The sequence below is a fragment of the Lepisosteus oculatus genome, chromosome 8 (assembly GCF_040954835.1).
Source record: "Lepisosteus oculatus isolate fLepOcu1 chromosome 8, fLepOcu1.hap2, whole genome shotgun sequence".
NCBI lineage: Eukaryota > Metazoa > Chordata > Actinopteri > Semionotiformes > Lepisosteidae > Lepisosteus > Lepisosteus oculatus.
In genome coordinates, this window is record NC_090703.1 from 8,857,986 (window position 1) to 8,879,394 (window position 21,409).

Genomic DNA, 21,409 nt, shown 5'->3' on the forward strand with positions numbered 1-21,409 from the left:
TTTGGTGGCAAGAGTAAAGCAATACAAATATATCCAATATGCAGGAAAAGGTATTTAGCAATTTAGCGACCCGTGATGAACCCCAAACTGCTGTGTGCTGTTGTGTGCTGAGAGGATTTTATTTTAGTAATACTCTCCTTGGGAGTGTGTGCAACAAACACTTGCTTACTGTTTGGAAGCTCAGGCAAGTTCTGCCTGATCACACTGGCATTGAACACTTCAAGACACAACCTCCGCTCTGGGTAACAAGAGTTTGTAGTTTTAGGCCCATTGTAAAAGTTCTCATTGTGTCCTTTTCCATTCTTTCCAGACAAAGGAGCTGACTCCGCTAAATCATGTATCATTTTGTATTGCTGCTTTTTGTTGCCCATGTGAGCTCTTTCTATAAAATTAAACAAAAAAAAAGTCTCAGGTGGCTCTAGTTTTGTGAATATCAATAACATTGTTTTAGTCTTTCTTGCCATTTTGGGTGTGACACGCAAACGTACAGCCCGTTACTCTTTTGCCTGTCTGTTAATTTGAGTTTGCTCCTCTTTGATCTCAGTAAACCATAGCACAGATAAATTTAAATCTTTGTTCACAGATTTTTGGATTAAAAAGCCTTTTTACCTACACTTGAGAATATGTAAAGAACGCAGAAATCGAGGCCAAAGAGGGTAATAGGAGAAGGTTTCATCCCCCACTGATTTGCATAGTGAGTATGAGCTTTTAACAAGAGACAAGAGTGTCATTTAGACAGTGCTGTTTTTTAATTATCCTTAGATCATTAGTTATTCTGTTTTACTGTACATACTGTACCCCATATACATTTTCCATTAAAGAAGCTGAAAGGCGGGTGATTTATGCTCAGAGAAGAGAGGTGTTTTTAAACATCTTTAGGAAAACAATTAAACAGAGTACCAAAAGTCTGGAAAGTCTTACAAAAAGTCTAGCTCTCATGTCAAGTGAGACCAACGGTAAAACGTATGTGTAGATTGTCCCCTGAAGGAGATCCATTAATTTCAACAATTTCTTCACAGTTTAATTATTCCCAAATCAAGTTGTGCCAGGCACAGTTACATAAATCACTGAAACCCACAGGAGTTTTTATTCTGATCTCTATTTCTGGGGGAAGGAGAGGGGAGAGTTGAAGGGAAAAAGGTTCAAGTGTTAGAATCCAGCAGTGGATCAGTTGTCCTGGATAGTTGGAACAGTTCAGAACCTCTGTATAGCCTGCCTGCCAGCCTGTATCCATCCCATGTGTACTGATACATGCAGGAATATGCAAGCACACGTCTTACTTACCCCATGGTGTAGAGCTTCAAGTCTCAGTGTTGGTGACCTATAAATTGTTCATGCGTCTTGGTGACTGAGAGCAGATGTCTTTATATTGGAGGTAATGGACCTCTCTACATACTGGACATGACTAAAATCTTCCTAGTTGCCAGGCATTTTGTAAAATATAGTCTTTACTGAGATCCGTTACCTTTGTTGAGGTCCAATAGTCGTTTGATGTGTTTTAAGGCCTCTCGGTATACAGTATATGAGGTTATTTGCTTTATTTTTCTTTGCAAAACTAAAAAAAAGAATATTTACTTTCATTTCCTGGGTCAGCTACATTCCAGCATTGCCCTTGGAGATTCACTTAATTTTCCTGAACAGGGAAGAGGAAGTAGAACATAATTAATGCTGGTACATTCTTACTGGTGCTTTTCTCACTGTGTCCTAGACAAGTGGGATTCGGATGGATAGAACACACCTGTCCATCTCCCTGTACACGGCAGCAGAATGGTACTGTTTAAGGAGCGGTGGCTCTGTGGCTAAGGGTCTGCGTCTATGGCTGGAAGGTTGCCGGCTCAAATCCCGCAGCTAGCAGAGGAATCCTACTTTGTTAGGCTCCTGAGAAAGGCCCTTAACCCCAACTGCTCCAGGGGCACTGTACAATGGCAGACCCTGCGCTCTGACCCAGGCTCTCTCCCTGTCTGTGTGTCTCATGGAGAGTAAGCTGGGGTATGTGAAAAGACAAATTCCTAATGCAAAAAATTGTATAGGGCTAACAAAGTTATGTTAATACTTAATAACACTTATTGCTCCTTCAACATTACCCTACCAGCTCCGTCTCCAGGTGGGCCTAGGAAGACAACAGTAAAGAAAAGCAACACAGAGACTGGGTATCCATACAATACAAATATTCGCAGGTTATTTGTACGCAACAAAACATGTACTATTTAAAACAATAAAGCCTGATTAACAATAATTATAATGTAAATTATGGTTATATCAATATAATAATAATCATAATTAATAATGATTTGTGGATTTGGAAAACATTTTATTTTCATTAGTAGTGTCAAATGACTATTTAAATTCAATTTTTAAAGTGTAAAGCGACAATAAAAAATATATTTAAATGTATTTGAAGATTTTTTCATATTGTGATTATCTGTTGTTTATCACTCACAAATCCAATCATCATTTTGACTTAAAATATTGGCTCAGTGTGACTAGTCAGAGTACCATGAGAACAGTTTTGAATGACTATTTAGCCAAGAAGTTTTATCATATCTCTATGTACTTTTTATCTAAAAAACTGTTGATGTTTCTTCGTTATTCATTTTTCAGTCTTCTGTAGTTTATGCTAATCGCTGTTCCTTTTGTATTTATTGCTTGTATAATGTCTCACACACATTCTATACTCTTATTTATTTTTCTCTCCTAATTTCCTCTACCCCAGTTCCCCTTTTCTGCTGATGAACAATATAATTTATGAGATGTGCAGGATGGGCCCTTTGTTCAAAGCAGGTAGAGTTCCCCTAAACAAGGACAGCCTATGAGAGGAAGATTAATGAACTAATTTCATGCATGGCTCCTTGCCTCTGTCCCTCTGTACACCAAGTCCATGTGTGTCTAAACCTGTGATTTACGTTGCACTTTGTACAATGGGCTTAACCCCTAAAAATAACATTTCTCTCTGCAGATAAACACACTTCGGAATGCACAGCACTTTGACCCTTTAAGACTCCTCAGCCAATGTCTTATTCCTTATTCTAGTGATACACAATATAGAATGATTTAAATTTATTTTGTAAAGAGCCTTTGTAGGAATTTACCAGTGCTAACCTAACATTACAATCCTTACAAGTAGGTGTCTTGGAAGAGAGAAAACTCATTTCAAGTGTAATGTTGAGGCAGATTTAAGATGTCACTGGAATTGTGTTTTGAATCAAAAGCCCAGCATCTTGCTGTGTTACACTTTGCGTTTTGTTTTTGGGTGCAGACCCATACAAATGGAGATTCAGGACATGAATAAATGCAGTACAATCAAAAATCAAATCGGGGACAAAAACGTCCGATAAGGTTTACAGTAAAATGACCTTACACAAGTTATTACTGTAAGTCATGCACAGTATAGAAACAAATACAGTATCTGATTTTGAATTTGACTTCAGCTTTATCTTTGATCAAAATTTTAAAGTAGTACCTTATATTTTCTTTGTTATAGAAAATTCAGATTTGCTTATTTAGTCCCCTAAATTGTACATTTTTACAGTATGTCTTCTTTGCGAGTGTATGGACATTTTTTTAAAAAGCACAGTATTATTTAACTGCTGGGTCATTTTTTCTAAAGTTTATTTATTTCATGAGGTTTTGTCTATCAATTGTTTATCAGTCTGTCTTTTCACATGGACAGCAGTGGAGAGGTATTTATATACTGTACTCACCAGAGCACTGTCAGCACTGTCTGCTGAGGTCTGTCATGAAACGGGTCAAGATTTTTGAGTTGATATTTGTCCAGGGATTTAAACTAGACCTATGAAGTAGAAGAGAGTAAGAGCCTCCTGAGTAACGCTCATTGAGTTCTCCTTAGGACTGTCTCAAAGCATTTGTAAGAACAATTTCTAATACATATTTTCTTAGTAGTATGGCAGTATACTGTAGCTCCACATTGTATAGTGTTTAAAAAAGGACATTTTCGATTTTAAAAGCAGAATATTACTTTAATTAATCGAATGCCAGATGAAGCGAGAGCTTCGGAGAGCTGTAAATGTCAACAAGTAATTTTAACATATTGTGCAAATCAGTACGTTGACAACAACTGAAAAGATGCAACAGACCTTTTTAGTGTGGCATATACTGTACTGAACTTCGTCCCCGGTTTGTCATACAGTTTTTTTTGTGTCAAATATTCCTATTAATTTATGTATTCTGGAGTTTAGACCCCAGCAAATTTGTCAGTTTTAAAAAAAGTGTGATATTTTTCGAGCTTTAAACAGAAAAAAAGAAGATCGATAGATCTGATTTCTGGCCACAGCAGCAGTATCAGGCAGGCAGCTGGAAACGGGTCTCATGTTGTAGCGCTGAATGATATCATTGCTTTATAAAGACACAGTGACGTAGCGGGAGAAGCTAAATTTAATCCTTGCTGGAGACTGAGTGACTTAATTGTCAGGGTCTTGCAAAAGCTGGTCCTGCCTGTGGTAATCCGGCACCATCTCCAGGCAAACCGGAGTATCGATCCAGCCACATTCCAGATGAGCTAGCATAAACAGCACGCTCGGCCCCTTTCTCCGTCTGCATCCCATTCCCGTTTATGTATTTTTTCTCTTTGTTCGGCATTGTAAATCTCGGCATCATAAATCTTTGTCAGCTTTACACATATAGAGCATTTTATAACAAAGAGGTCTCTGCTGTCTCTTCCCTCCAGTATTTAGAGAAAGACTAATGAATAGGAGAATCCAGAATTAGGGGCGTCCTCTCCTCGGAAGATTAAAATGGGTCCCATTGGAGCAGGTGGAGTGCATTTCCTCTGCAGTGTTACCCTCTTTTACATCATTAAACAAGGACTCCCCACTCCTTTTGCTAATAGGGCTGAGACCGTCAAATTCCCCAGGTAGTTATTAACCCATGGAAGTAATAACTGGAGGCAGCAGTGTCTTCCGCATTTGCAATTGCTCCTCAGTTTCTCCACAACAATTCATTTATTTCTCTCTGGACTCTCAGTCCGCCTGCTGCCTATCCTCTGTTCACGCAAGGTTGCGGGAAACTGGATTTTGGTTAGTTTGCCCAAAGTTGGTGTTACCAGTGTAGACTCTCCAGCAGCACCTTGCCGCTGTGTGCGTTGTAGTCCTGTGACCGGTGAAAAGTGACGTTTTGTGAGAGAGTCCGGAAAGGTGTGAGAATCTATTTTTAGCCCCTTGTCCTGACGAGAGCCACAGGAAATCAGTTCCTCTATTTCACAGTTGTTGTCTTGTTCTGATTTTATGTTGCATTCAAAAATGGAAAAAAAAACATCATAGGTAGGGGTGGAGGGTATGGGGGCCTACAGTTCTGTGGTTTTTGAAGAGAGGCTGAGGGCTTTGAAGAAGAGCCATTCCTGTCAGAGGTTAATTTAGCAATTTCTTGGCAAAGTCCAACGCTACTGGCTTATCTGTGAAATCACCCAGGATTTTTAAACTGATCTTCCCTTCAGGAGCTCTGATATTATTTTGCTTCCGGATGTTTTCCTGGACAGTTTTCTTGAGGACAGCAAATGTGATATGTATGCCAACAGCCTGCATTGTGCTCAGGGCCACAGGTAGCAACTTTAAGCTCCTTAATAACTCAGGTAACACAAGCTGAGTTAAAAATGGGATTTCTTTCTCTTGCCAATGTAAATCTTTTGTATTAATCTAATGAAGATACTGAATAAGCAAGGATTTTCAGAATGCAGTAGAAATGAATTAAGTGGCAAACGTTCCTAAAGACACAAAAGACACTTGTACATACATGCTTGGATTCTGAGATTTGCACAAAACAACACCACAGCCATCTTCCGTTTTACACGTTCACTCTCAGTGAAGTGAACACCATGTTTTGTTATCACTGTTGTGTCATAGTACCCCACAGTTTGTCTACTTTTTGTGTTGCCATGTTTTTATCTTGAGTTCCCTACATTTTACTGCTGTTCATCCTTCTTTTACCATAGTACAGTACATTGAAGAATACTTTTATAATGGTCTCAAGCCACTCAGCAGTGCAAGATATTGGAAGTTGAACATAAAATTCAGCTCTCTGGTATTCCCACTCCAAGAAAGACAAGCAAGCTGGAGGATCATTAGGGCAGCTAATCTCAGTGGCAGCAGTAAGAGCAGAATATTATTAGGGAAGGAAATGCGGTTACAAGGGCCAGGTGGAATCAGATTAAAACTAAACTGCGCATTATGCTTTGTGGGCACATAACCTCTACCACTCAGCATGAATTTTGATTGGCATAGCAGAACGTAACCAACATTTTTTTTTTGCAGGTTTTACGTTCTAGCAAGCTAACTTTCAATGCTTTCTCCATTTCTCTCCTCTATGCCATCTTAGATTTTCTTCTGCTAATACTCTCCTTTTTCCAATTACTGTACAAAAAAGCTGTAATTTTGATTTAGAGCCAAAAGCTTTGCAATTCACCCTGTGTTACAATGAATATAAGAGGCAAACGATGGCAGTCGTCTGGGTTCAACACACAATACCTGTGTCATTCAAAACTGCTGCTGTGGTTTTAATAAAGGGGACATTTGCTTTCAGGTTTGTACTGTGTACGGGTAAAAGGAGCAGAGCATTCTGGTCTAGGTCTTATTCCACAAGGTCAATGGTTTTAACAGGGATCAGTTGTTTTTATTATTTATTTTCGACATTAACCTTTTCTGAATTTCCGGAGGTAGTGGGCATTTAGAGCTCTGATGAATATACATGAGCAGTGAGAGTGACACCCGAGAATGAGATTTAAAGTGACACGGTGACCCTGTCTACGTTCAGTCAGGAAACCAGGGTGAGAAAATAAGTTTGGCCTACTGACCTGACAGCCTGCGTCAGCCTGAACCCTTCTGTCACATGGGCAGACAATTAAATCACAGCTAGAAGAATGAAAGAATATAGAGTAGCCCCCTTTTCAAAGTCCTTCAGTAGTTCTCTAGGTTTCACAGCAGTCATGTAACTACCTTTCAAGATGATATATGTATAAAGTGATGCATAATTGTCTGAGAAATAAATTTTATATTTAATATACCACATTTTATCTCTTATTTGCTCAACATTAAATTACAGTAAAAACAGTTCCATGCAGTTCATATGATATTTATATTATGTCAATGTCTTGTTTCACAGAGAACTTTATTTCATTTTCAGTACCTAGTGGAACTCAAAATAAAATGCTTGGAAAGGTCTGCATTCTACTGTCAAACACCTATGAAAAATAGTCAATCATTGCATAAATAAAAACTTCTTTAAATTCTATTAACTGCATATTGATATATTGACATCACATGGACCTGGATTTCAGCTTAAAAGTAAGATAAGAATCAAATGAAAAATGGACCAAAAGCAAAACAAGCAATCTTCAGCATATGTTTAACCGACTAGAGCTTTTTCATTCAGGGAAGCGTGATCAGAAAAGAATTTCAATGAGACCCGAACTCCAGTTGTGCTGGGAGGATTATCTAGAGTGCAAACCTGCAAGTGTAGGCCAGTGGCCAGCTTCCTCTGGGCTTTGAGGGGAGAATACGCCCCTAAGTGCAAAGGGCACTTCAGGTGGCAAGTGTGTGGTGACATCAGGTGACCTGTCCTCCAAGCCTGGTGACCTCAGGTGGTACAGGGAACTGGAGAAAACTGAAGAATCGTTCTTCCTCATTCTCCATTCCCAATAAATTCTCTGTTCTGATGATTTAAAAAGCTCATTGAAGTCATGGAAGGCCTCTGATTTTTTTCCCTTGGTGAATAAGACTGAAACACTAATATACAGTATTTCAAATAGGAAAACACAGAGCTTGAACAGTTGAGTTCTTACCTACAGCCAGGTCAGTAGTTTATGAATTTATAAAAAAGATGCATGACTCTCAGTTGCATCTCTCTGGACAACTCCATAAACTTTCCCCCCACAGGTATGTGTGAGCTTATGGTACCTTTGCAGCAGATCATTGCTTAGGAGTGGTAGAAAAAAGCAAAAACATGAGCTACTGGGTCTTGAAAGTTATAACACATTGAATATGTTTACAAAAGCAGTCCATCTTGAAGAGAGATTTTTCAGTTTTGCTAAACATACACTTTGTCATTATTTTTCATATGGATGTGTGCTGACATCAATGTTCAGCTTGTATTGAATGAAAGATGATTAACTACAACGTATTTTACAAGGAAATGAAAATGATCTTAATTACATTACACAAGAGCATTATTTCAAAGAAGAATTTGTATTCAGGCAGTCCTGAAGGAAAGTCCACTGGGACAAAGGGACACACAGCCCTATGGGAGGAGTCTTGCAGTATTAAAAAGTACTCTCTGTGTTTCAATATTTATTAAGGTACAAAAATATCTTAATGCACCAATCACAGAAAACTGCATTTCTCTCTACGTTGCAGAGAGGCTCAAGTATGCATTTTGAGCAGAAAACTGGATTGTATGACCTCTTAAAGTGTTATTCTCATGGCCTTAGTTTTGCTGTGCCTATTGAAGAGGCATTGTTTTAAAACCTGTCTTGCTAACTGAAATGGTTTTATTTATAAGATCCTCTTGGGACACCTATTCAAGTGCACTAGGATGACTAGTTCAGCTTGCTAACTGGTAATGGGGGTGGAGATACTTTGAAAGAAGACAATGGAGGATTTTTTACATCTAGATTTTTGTGTTTATGCCACTTGTTGTAAATGGCTTTTTTCAAGTATGTGGGGCACATTTCTGTTGTATGTTTGAGTCAACACAGGACTAACATTCCTGACTCTTCATGAGTAACCAGTGGGTTTTGGTTTTTGTTGTGGAGTGGGCTAACATATCCAGATGTGGTTCTCCCACATATTTGTTTTTAGATGATCTCTTATTTTTACGGTGCGGTTATTGTTTTGAATGTTGGTTGCCTTGAATAAAAGCCCAGACCAGGTCAATAGATTCTGAAGAGTTGTCTGTGAAGGCCAATATCACTGGTTGCACATATAGTACTGGCAACAGAAAGTCTGCAGACGGCAGGCGCCCATTTGGATCATCTAGCCTGTTTCTGTGCTGGTATATTAAAAGCTAACTGATCTGAAGATCTCATCCTGAAGATCAGGATCCCAGCCATTTCCTGAAACAGCCAAGGGTATCAGAAGGAAGGCTTTGTTCATGCTCACCATGGTCAATACAATTTAAAATGTGTATTTATCTTCAGAGCACCATGCCTTCTAGGAACAGAGTAAGTGCTCAGTTTTAACCCAGGTCCTAACAGGTGATGCGTGTGTTTCCTGTTTGGCAGGCTGCTCAACAGAATGGCTGCTGATGACCGGCACCTAACTTCCAGCTGTGGGTCTTACATCAAGACAGAGCCTTCCAGCCCCTCGTCGGTCATCGACACGGTGAGCCACCACAGCCCCAGCGGGAACTCTGACGCCAGCGGGGGGTATGTCAGCACCATGAACGGCCACTCCAATGGCCTGGACTCCCCACCCATGTTCCCCGGCGCTGGGCTGGGGGGCGGGGCCTGCCGCAAGCGCTATGACGACTGCTCCAGCACCATCATGGAGGACTCGCCCATAAAGTGCGAATACATGTTGAACTCCATTCCCAAGAGACTCTGCCTGGTCTGTGGAGATATTGCATCTGGTTATCACTATGGCGTGGCCTCCTGTGAGGCCTGCAAAGCCTTTTTTAAAAGGACAATACAAGGTATTTCTATTTTCTCTTTCAGAGACAAGATTTGTTTCTATTACACTCAGTCATCAGCTCTTTACCTCAGTGCATATACTTATATGACTATCCAGTCTTTTTTTTTTATTTGTTGTTCCTGTTTTTATGTTGCTTTTTCATAAAGGAGTGATAAGTTTTAAATGGCTCATAACAGATGATGGATGGGTGCAGGTAATTGTCAGCTCCTGTGTTTCCTTTTTAGGACTTGAATACTGACAGTCAGTCAGAACACATCCTATATAATGCTATACTACTTTTCAGTAATGCATCAGGAGACCAGTCTTTGCAAAGATGTGTAGGCCCATCATTTGCTTTGCTCTTTGCGTGTGAACATACAACTGAAGCTATCCAGTGTTTAACAGGGTCCTATAATGCAGTTACACTTGCTTGGCTGAATAGCTGATGGGCTTGTTTCAGGTATCAAGTTTTGCATGAGTTCCCCCCATCCACAGTGCAGTTCCTACACCACATTGCATTATAAATAGCGATTTTGGACATTCAAATGATGCCTGTTACTGTATACTGTATACAGGAAAAGACGTGAGGTGTCTAAAACATAACTATTTAGTAAATGTCATTGCAAAAACATTCTTCAAATGCCATATTTATGGAACTCCTCTCCATGGCGACCAGACGACATAAATCTAACATGCTGTTGTGCTATTAAGGCATCTGACGAAAGCCCCTGAACATCAACATAACTATGCCCAGCTTGGGTATTATGGAGGATCAAGATTTGCTTGCATAATGCATATAGGTATATACTGTATGTAAGTGGAATTTCTGGCTTCCCACTGAAATGGTTCTCTTGCCATGCTTTCAGTCTTCCAAGTCTAGGGTAGTCACTAAGATACTCTTAAGAAAGGAGGCCAGCAATGGAAAGTATTTTTTAGAACATAATAAAGTTAGAAAAGAGAGGGGACTGTCTAGCCTTTGAGTATTTAGCAGTCAATTGATCCAAGGATCTAATCCATCTGTTTCTTGAAGACACCAGGATATCAGCCTCAACAACAACAACATGGCAGGGTAGTGTGTTCCACAGTGCCACCACTATTTGAGCAACGCAGTTCACTCCTGTTCTAATTTTTAAGTGCATTTCCCCGTAGTTTCCTCTTGCACCCTCTTATTTGTGTTTCACAGTTCTGTCTACAGAAATCCACTGGGCTGACTTTGTCAGTGCCTTGAATCCTACAGTTTCATTATCTGTATCAGGTCCCTGTTCATGACTAAAAGATTCAATTCCTTCAACCTATCAGTGTAGGACATTCCCTTAATGCCCTGAATGTGTCTGATTGCTCTTCTCTGGACTGCTTCCAGAGCAGCAATATCTTTTTTATAGTGCGGTAACCAAAATTGTAAACAATATTCTTAATGAGGTCTTTATGCAATTCTACTAGTGTTATGCAATTTTAACAGATCATCCATTGATTTACATTGTATGCTTTAAACTATAGATCTTTTTACATTTTAATTCCTTCCCCACAATGACTAGATGTAAATGGTGTGTAGACATAAACCCCCACATCCTTTACATACAGTAAGTAGCCTCATCTAGCTCAGCATTTCCCAGTATGATAGTTTATATTGTTACTACCTGCATGCAAAACCCTGCCCTTGTCTACATTAAACTCCAATAACCAAGTGTTTGCCCTGTCTTGAATTTTATCTAAAACATGTTTAAATTTCAGTACTGTTTCTTCCTAATTTGGTATCATCTGCAAACTGGACTAGTTCACTAAATCAATTGGAATCTAGATCATTAATATACATTAGGAAAAGCAGTGGTCCTCGTACAAATACCCGTGGTACTCCACTAATTACACCACCTCAGTTTGAACATCCATGCTTTCAACACTTGGTTTCTGTTTACCAATTTCCTCAGGAGCCTACCAACTATAATCTGAGAATTCATCTTTTGTGATGAATCTTAGCAAAAGCCATATGAAAATCTCAAAACGATTCTGTGTCCATTGCAGTTTTTGCTTGTTCAAAGAAATCTAACAAATTAGCTAATCAAATCCTACTTTTTCCAAGTCAATGTTGACAATCCCCTAGGATTTGATTTCCTTATAGGTGATTCTTTAGTTCAGTCTTATTAATCATTGCCATTACCTTACTGGTAACAAGACGTATCAGTCTGTAATTACCTGGTTCAGTGCTGTCACTGTTTTAATGGATGGGTGCTACATAAGCAACCCATGGATACTACTGCTGAGTGAATCCTTTTTTTCCAGGATCTCCATGTACAGTAGGAATGACAGTTGAGATGAAATGTAAAATCACACAAAGTCTAAGATGGAAGACTGTAAACCATTGAAACAACAGTACTGAAACATTTTCCAGTTCTGTTCTGCTTTCTAGCAATGCTCTTTACTGGTGGTACTCTAACTGTTTATTTTGGATCTCACATATGGCACTGTTGGTTTTAAACAGGCTGTGTACTATTGCAGACAAAGAGAAGCATTAATTCAGTCCAGTTGTTTACATAGACGGCCTGCTGCAACAGACAACACACGTATTGACAAAAGATGAACACTTTCCCTCCAGCAATAAATTTATGGCAGAGCTTTTGTCCCCTTCTAAAAAAAAACATCAGTCGTAAACCAGGCATAAAAAAGGCATTTCAAAAGGCGAAGATGTCAAAACAGAGCAAGTGGCTGAACAGTTAAGAGGAGGTTCATGAAAGGAAAATTGAATGAGTACTTTTTTTTCCTCACTTTGCATTGTCAATTTGAAATCCCTCTTTTTTTTCTTGGAGTGCTGCCTGTAATGGGACTAATCTGCCGTCGTTTGTCCGAGCCACAGGAGTTTTGTCAATAACAATCAGCGTTTGGAAAGTGTAATTAAGGACGAGGCTTTTCATTAGAAAAGAGGGAGGGGGCTGTCTCGAGGGAGAGGGTTGCCAATTAGAAACTCAGGCACGCGTCTCGGGATAATTTCAGGAAAAAAAGAAGACTTCTTTAGATTGGAGAGGGACCCGGCTGGTCTTTCAAAGGAGAAAGCTTAATGGAATATTAATCAGAACTGGGTCTCAGCCCAGTGAGAAGGATGTGGATAGTTTAGGAGGTGAAAGCCAATGAAAGAAAAAAAAAAACTTTAAAAGGCAACCGTAAGTAAATGTAGTTATAAGAAAAACCTTTCTGTATTAAAAATAGAAGAGACAAGACTAATAAAATACATAATTAGGCTAACAAGGGCTATAACTGTGCGAGGGCTTCCTTAATGAGAACACAGCAAAAAGGTTGGTTTTAATTTGTCTCTTAATTTTAATCAATTAGACTTGGGTGAAACCTTTAGTGTGAAAAGTCCTTTGCAGCCCGACAAGTTCTAATATTCCTCCTTAATGATTTCATTTCATTCATGGAGAATGAGCTGTGATGGAAGACAGTGATTGCATTTTGTTGCTTTCAAGCACAGAATCTTAATGTTTGTTCTTACGGCGAATCGTTCCCTATTGCAATTGCATCTTAATGCAAACGATTTTGAAAGTATACTATGATGAGGCAACATCTGAGTCATTTAGCGACTTGGGAAGGTGTAACAAAAATCAGAATGCCATTTGTTTGCATTGAAGCTAAACATTCAAAATGTTTTTCTCCATGACCAAACACTGTTCAATATACATACTGTATATAGATAGAAAAACTCACAGCAGAATATTCAAGGTCTCATTACCGTACATTCAAGTTTTCAGAAGTTCATTGAGTAAATTCACTGTCTCTCTCACACTTTCCATTTCAAGTGAAGGCTTCTTACAAGCAACCGGAGTCTTAGAGACGCAACACTAGCACTTTCATTGGATATCAAAGGTAAAAGAATTCTTGAGAAAAAGTTAATAAGTTATGAACATTGATTGGTTCATTGTGGCAAAATATGATTTGAATGAAATTATAGTATGGTCAGGGGTTGGCACACTGGCTCAGTGGTTAGCTTTGCCAGCCTGGGTTCAATTCTGGACCCATGGTGCTGTCTGTGTGGAGTTTGTATGTTTTGCCCATGTTTGCGTGGGTTTCCTCCCACAGTCCAAAGACGTACTAACAGGTTAGTTGGCCTCTGGGAAAATGGGCCCTGTGTGCATGTTTGTGTCTGTGTCTGTGGGTGCCCTGCGATGGACTGGCGTCCATCCAGGGTGTACCCTGACTCGTGCCCATTGCTTGCCGGGACAGCCACAGAACGGGATGAAGCAGTTAAAAAAATGAATGAATGGGAAAGGTCGCAAGTCTGTCATTCAGCACGAACCCATGTGCTTTGGCAATCTGAGGAACTGTATGGCACTGCTGGAATTCTGCTATCTAAAAGAGACACTTTGAAATTAAATGCTTATTTTTGTGTTGCAGTTGTGGCCTGGTGCACTAGCTAGTGGAGAGTAACATTGATTGTTTTCATAAGGTCTCTTTAATTGTGAATTATTTCTGATCTACCTGTGGGGTCTGTCATTACAGTGTCCCTAGGTAAGAAAAAATCTTAATGGGCTTTCCTTTTCACATGCTTTTCCCATTTAATAAATCCATCTTCTGTCACCTTTTCATCTGCCAAAAACCCCTTGGACCTAACTTACACCTTCAGATAGTTACATTAGTCAAGTCACAGATTAAAGTCAGTCTTTATCATCATCCATTCTTAAAATAACCCAACCACATTTCTCCAAAATTACTCCTTCATTCTTCACCTCTTGTGCTCTACCTATCACAAACACAAATCGGTGGCTGGGCTCTGGTTTTTCCCCTTGATATCTAATCCGGGTGTCAAATTAGTTTTCCTAAAAACCTAAACTTTTCCAAATGCACTTCTTTTTTTCATTAGAAATAACAGGCCTTGACAGTATCCTGTAAAAGTCGGTTTAGATTTTGATGAGAAATACCTGCCATTTTACTGTAATTTACTTACAAGAACTGACTCTCTGCAATTCCCTGGCACAGATCCTGAGAATCCATAAAACAAATTGAGACAGATAAATATCAAGAAGAAAGTCTTTTTTTCTGCCTCTCTAATTCTTTTATTGGTTTAACAACATAACCTTTACTATTGGAGATAAACTTACTATTGTGATTTCAGTCACTCTTTAACCCTTTATAAAGACAAGAAACAAAACAATGTTCTTTCATGACTGCCTCTTGAAATATGTCAACATAATAAGAGTTTACAAAACAAATTATTTTTTTTGGTTGATTTGGATATAGGGCATACAATGTAATCCTTTGTACTTTATATTGTAAATCTTTCTGGTGGTCATAACTTTGATTGGCTATTAATTACATAAATCAGAACATCAGAACATATTATCATATATTTAAAAATAAAAGAAAAAAATAACAGCTGTGAGAAGACTTTTCAGACCCTTATAAATTTAAAAACATTTTTAAAACTAGTTTTGCACAGTGAAATCACTAGATATTAAAAGAGAATGATCTGATGCCAGTAAAAGTCATAACAGTATAATTAATATCTTAGAAGGTGAGTCTTTTACTGCCAAATAATGTTTTTTTTTTTGCAAAAAAATGCAGACATTTCAAAAACAAAGAACAATTCACTCACTATTAAGTTGAACCATATCCAAAAATCTCCATTAAGAAATGCTTTGGAAAAGTAACATTTTTTTAATTGCCGACATGGATTCCCCAGTTACCTAGACTTTGTAGGATTTTCTTTATGAAGTCAGATGATACTTTTTGTGTCAGTCATACAACAAATCAGTTGATTGCTAGAGCAAATATTCACACTTTTCTACAAGAAGCAGTTGATAACATTGTATGAAATGAATGCTCTGTGAATACAGTATATCCCAGGTTTCAGAGGGTTTACAGAAGAAATCTACTATTCTTTAGTTTTAATAATTATTGCTTACATTTATGTAGCGCTGTTCTGGACACTCAAAGCTCTTTACAGTTAATGGGGACTCCCCTCCCTCACCTGGATGATGCGACGGCAGCCATAGTGCGCCAGAATGCTCACCACATATCAGCTATCGGTGGGGAGGAGAGCAGAGTAATGAAGCCATTTCATAGATGGGGATTATTAGGAGGCCATGATTGGTAAGGGCCAATGGGAAATTTGGCCAGGACGCCGGGGTTACACCCCTACTCTTTTCGAGAAACGCCCTGGGATTTTTAATGACCACAGAGAGTCAGGACCTCGGTTTTACATCTCATCAGAAAGACGGCACCTTTTTACAGTATAGTGTCCCCGTCACTATACTGGGGCATTAGGACCCACATAGACCACAGGGTGAGCACCCCCTGCTGGCCCCACTAACACCTCTTCCAGCAGCAACCTTAGTTTCTCCCAGAAGGTCTCCTATCCATGTACTGACCAGGCTCACACCTGCTGACCTTCAGTGGATTGCCAGTTGTGAGTTGCAGGGTGATATGGCTGCTGGCTACAGTGTTACAGTGTTGCCAGCTGTTCCTGTGTGTAGGAATGTGTGGAGCTGGTCTAAAAGGATGGAAGTGTAACCCATGAGTGTGTGACTACAGTATAAGAGCATGCAGACACCATATGGAAGGCTAAGAGAGTATCTGTGGGATCATGGTTGGCATATGGTGATCGAGGATCACTTTATTTTTTTGTTTTTTATGTGTTAACATCTAGAAGACTTTTATTTTATTATTGTGATTGTACATCAATTGTTCAGATATACGTCTATGGACGATGGGTTATAAGAAACATTTTTAATAACCACAAACCAAGAGAGGTTTTCTGTGCTATAACTGGTGTTTCATAAGGATTTACTGTATTGCAGTAGAGAAATAAAACTATCAGCCTCAACATATACTGTAGAAGTGTGTGCCAGTTGATTTTACTGTCCGAAGCTCACATTGAGGAACAGTCTGGAACATACAGTGGAGAGCAAATGGATTGCTTGTAACAGCGTAATAGGAAAGGCACATACAGTACTTACTAAACTTCTAAAGCACTGAAACAGGCAAATTGGGCTCAGTTTTGGACTTTCACATCTTCATTTATGGCAATTCCTTTGAGAAGTGTCTGAATATATATGACGTGCAGCCCATATATTGGCTGTGTTTCTAATTTTTTAATGTATGTGGACTTTTGATTTTATCTGTCCAGTAGAGTTAATATAATTACAGAACTTGGAGTGGAGTGATGGAAGGGGACAGTCAAAAAATCTGTATCACTATGTTTTTAAGGTCTCACATCAGAGGCTAAGAAAAGCACAGAAGTGATTTTTCTGGCTTTATTGGAGATTAATATCAAAGTACTTTAATTAGCCACTAATCTACGAAAGGCAGAATAGTTCTTTCTCTTTTGTGGTCTGAGGGTTTCGACAAACAAGCTTACTTAAGGCTATTTTAATTTAGGAATAAAATGATGCGACTATGGAAGTTCTGCAATTTTTGTCTCCTATTTCTCTTTTAGTTTGTGTTATATTCTGTTCTCACACATTGTTTCCTTGTGGCCCAGCACCTGAGCCCAGATATTCTCACTAAGCCAGCTCAGAAAAATTGGCAAAGGAATGGGCTGACATTACAATAACATCCCAGTCACAAGAAGGGAAGGTTTTGAAGCATTTGTGATCTTTTGCTTGTATTGAAATGGTGCAGCAGAAGTCTCCTTTAAGCAGTGCTCTAGAACGTACTTTACCAAACACAGGGTAGCATTAGGGCCAATAACTACTTCCAAGCACCATTGAATGAGTCCTGTGGCAGCTGTTAAAGAGCAATTCAAAGGGTTAACGGGCTACTATGATCTTTTCTATCACTTCCCTGCTAAGCAGTCAAGCGGCAGTCCTTTTATGCTTATTTTAACTTTATGGCTTCTTGATCTTGCTGAATGAACCTTTTGCACGTTTAATCACCAGAAAGAAAGAATCCCAGACATAAGGCTCTTGTCGTTATATTCAATTTTCAGAATTCATTTCAGCTGTTCTCCAGCCAGGACAGATCTATTTTTGCTCCTAACTCCAAATGTCTCCGATTGTTATTACATGGTCTGTAGTGTAGGTCTATCCTCTCCTCTGTCCAGCACTGTAATCAAAATAAATTAACAGCTATTAAGTTATTAAATTAAAACTTTTGGGGGTATTGAAAACTCCTTCCACTGATTTGGCTTCTTGGTACGTATAGACAGCATGATAATCTTGAGAGAAACTATTTTAATTTACGGAATTTTAATGTTTCTTCAATATATCTTGCATCATGTCTTAAGATGATATTTTCACAGCAGTGAACCTTTATTTCACAACTTAAACTTAATTTTTTATGTGCTCTTATGACAGCTTCTTAGAACTATGTAGGAGAAGTAGGAAAAGTCATTTTGGTGTTCTGGAGTGTGCTGATGATGTCTAGATTAAGACTACAATGGAAATCGAAATTAATTAAGTATACAGGTTACTCAAAATTGCTTTCATATACTTGTTTTATTAAAATTAAAAAAATTAAATAGAAATTTGCAACAGAAAAGTAAAAAACAAATCCAGGGATTTTCTTCAATGCATAAGGTTCTTATAGAAATGCTCATCTTTAACTTCTGTAAGTATGAGTGTAAAAGTATCTTGTGTCATTGAGTGAATTATCACCAAGCAAGTTTTCTTATTATCACCAAGCAAGCAAGCCCCGATTAAAATAAAAATACCATGAGCAATAAAATAAAAATATGCCTATACTTTATGATGTACACAGGAAGCATATGTGGGGTATAAAGTGCTTTCAAAACAATGTTCAAGTTATTTTTGATTAAAACAAACATTTTACTATTCAGCAAAATGTGACAGGAACTCTGGACAAGCAAAAGCTGGATGGAAAATGTGGACCTGAGCAATAGTCAGTGCTGAAAATACCAAAGAGCCTGAGCAACTCCTTTCATGACAATGTTACCAACAATCCTGGCTTTTCTGCTTTAGAAACCAAGAGATTCGAGCCTGAAGTGTCCGGTGGTCAAGCCAAGCTTTATTGTATGCATACAAGGAGCAACACATTTCAGGCTTATTGTTGTATTGCTCAGAGGGGACATGGCTCTACACGGCTTATATATACTTTTCTCTATACCCTCCCCCTCCTGTCTTTGAGGTACAGTAGCTTTCTCAGGAAACACCAGGACTCAGAAAGCACTTAAAACATTCCTTCCTTATCAGGAGTTTAGTGTAAACATTCCCCATCAGGGACTTTAGTACAGAAGATGGGGAGTTCAGTACAGGGAGGGAGAAGCATCTGTGTTTAAGCCACCATGTAGGTTAGAGTTTAGCATGTGAATTCAGCAGGAGTTCACAACTCCTACCACTATATGGGTACAGAGTAACATACAGATTCTGCTAGTAGACTCCATCACTGTTCATGGGAATCTTTTGGGATAAACCCTGCTGCCATCCTGCCCATGGAGCCTCGTTTTGTGACAGACGTTCCTTGGTCTGTCCAGGTGTTCCTATGGGTGTGCACGGCACTGCTGTGACTGGCATGACCACTTGCCCACTTCCAGGATCTTCTACTGTATTTCTATGTGGTTGAACACCATAAGCCCTGTGTGCACCGGATATACAGTATACTGTTTGCAATACAGTATCACTGAGCATGATACTGTAATGCCTAGTTCATATACTGCATTAGGCATGACAGGGTAGATTTTCCTATTAGTTTTGGAGATTTCCGAGTGCTTGGATGTGTGATTTCTTTGATCGCTCTTTCCTAAAACACAATGGAAAATTGTTTGCCTGTGGCGGCACAGTGGCTTTGCAGTGCTGGGGCCCTTGGTTCAATTCCTGGGGTTAGCTGTGTGAAGTTGTTACATTCTCCCTGCAGTTACGTGACTTTTGTCCCACAGTCTAAAGACATACGCAAGTTATTTGGTTATGGGAAAGTGGCCCTGGTGTGAGTGAGTGTGTGTTTGTGTCTGTTTGCCTGCCCTGCGATGGTCTGGATTCCCTTCAGGGTGTACCCCACCTTGAGCCAGGAAAGGTTTCGGCTCCCCCGTGACCCCATAGCACATAAAGAGTTTAGAACACAGATGGATGGATGATTCACCTATGAGAGCTCAGTCTTATTAAATTAAAATTGTATTCGCAAAACCTAACGCTGTTTCACTACATTTTGTAATTTCCCTTATTGCTATGACTACAAAGGTAAGATGCAAATGCCCTCATCTTACATACTTTCCCATGCAAAGTACGCAGTGTGCACAGTCTTTATGCTGTGTTTCTTTCAACCCATTTCATGGGCTTGAGTATTTTGTAGGTCCTTCTGTGTTTTGTTGTTCTCATATGAGACTGGGACAACAATAATATAGCCCCTAAAGTGTTTGAAGTGAAGAATAAATGGAAATAATAGCCGCAAAAATACATCTTCAAGGCTCTGTTCAGAATAATGTAGTCTGCGTATTCCATATGTCCACATTTCCCTGCTAGGTTATCGAAGCAGGAGATCTCCTGTGAAGTGAGGAACATAATTCAGATCTTAGGGAATGGTGGGCTGAGAAAAGACATGCTCTGAATTAATTAGGCTAATTTAACAGACGCAGAGTGACATTTGCATTGAGGTCTTGCAAGTACCTCCACACAGTTCCAGCAGGGTGTCTCAGGAGGTCACCATATTCTGGAGAATGGCTCTTTGACAGATGTATCAGATTGCTGAAGAAAGAGAGCGACATTGTGCGATCAGTAAGACATGATCCTCTGGCTCCAGAAGCATCATCTTAAATTGCACCACTGCACACGTGAAAATGACAGCAGAGCTGACTCCAGCCTTTACATGCAGGCTCCACATATGTCTGGGAGTTACTTAGAGATCTGATCCTGAGGCATCTTGGTACTGCCACTGGAGAAGCTCATCCACAGAGCTGCGAAACTGCCCTCACAGTTAAGACATGCATACACCTGGATGCCTGGACAGACATTATCAATGAAGGCCAGAGTGAAGTGTTTATTTAAGTATGTCTAGTTGAATGTCGGACTTTCAGAGTCATAACCCTCTGGAATGGAACAAATCCGCGTTTAAAGTTTCATCTGAAGTAAATTAAAAACATGCATCTCTCCTGATCATCTTGGATCATGGCTTGCAAGGTGTATATCTCCATTTGTCTTAGATTCTACTATCGTGGACCCTACAGTCTACATCAAAGTAATTATATAGGCAGATGTTGACACACGTACACACACACAAAGTGCTTTCTTATCTGTCTCTGTTTCAGATCTTGGTTGGCAGAACCAGGGTTTGTTTCCATTTAGTCCTTCCCAAGAGGCTCAGTCAGACTTTCTAAGAGGAGTTAAAAATTGTGTCTCCACAGTTTGCAAGAACACGGCATCATGTTTCACCTGTGTACCTCAGCCTCCTATTCATGCTCGTTAACCTAGAGCGCAGAAATCCAGGATCAGGGCATGTAACTGCGCCAAACAGTTGCATCGTAGCAAAACTAAAAGAAAAAAAAACTTTTTTTTTCCCTGCATTTTCTTGAAAAGATCTCATTTGTTTTCAGTCAATGGACTTAAATGAAAGACCTCCAAAGGCCTTCGTCAGTTTTAACACAGTTGCGTAACAGCAAAATCAGCAGTTTCTCTAAAACATGTGCAGCCTTACGGAAAAAAAATAGCAAGGAGATGCAGAGGGCCAGTGCCAGAGCAGTGCAGAGGCATTCATAAATAACAAGAGAGACAGCAGGTGGTTGGGTAAATATTGCAGGTGTAAACTAAATCAGACATTCTGTTCACCGTACTTACTAAGACAATAGAATCCTTGGCTAGAGAATTTTATAAAAATGTTCCTACAATCAAAAAGTTCATGCTTAAGTCATTTTTCTTTTTGCCATA

At 39.2% G+C, this 21,409-nt stretch overlaps 1 protein-coding gene across 2 annotated transcripts in view; it reads left to right on the forward strand.

Moving 5' to 3' along the window:
- Positions 1-21,409, forward strand: part of esrrb (estrogen-related receptor beta) — a 70,069-nt gene that overhangs the window by 14,950 nt on the left and 33,710 nt on the right. For both annotated transcript variants that reach the window (XM_015350638.2, XM_015350637.2), the window contains exon 2: positions 9,227-9,636. In XM_015350638.2, coding sequence (XP_015206124.1) covers positions 9,240-9,636 — 397 coding nt within the window. In that variant the 5' untranslated portion in view covers positions 9,227-9,239. The remainder of the gene's footprint in view (positions 1-9,226; positions 9,637-21,409) is intronic.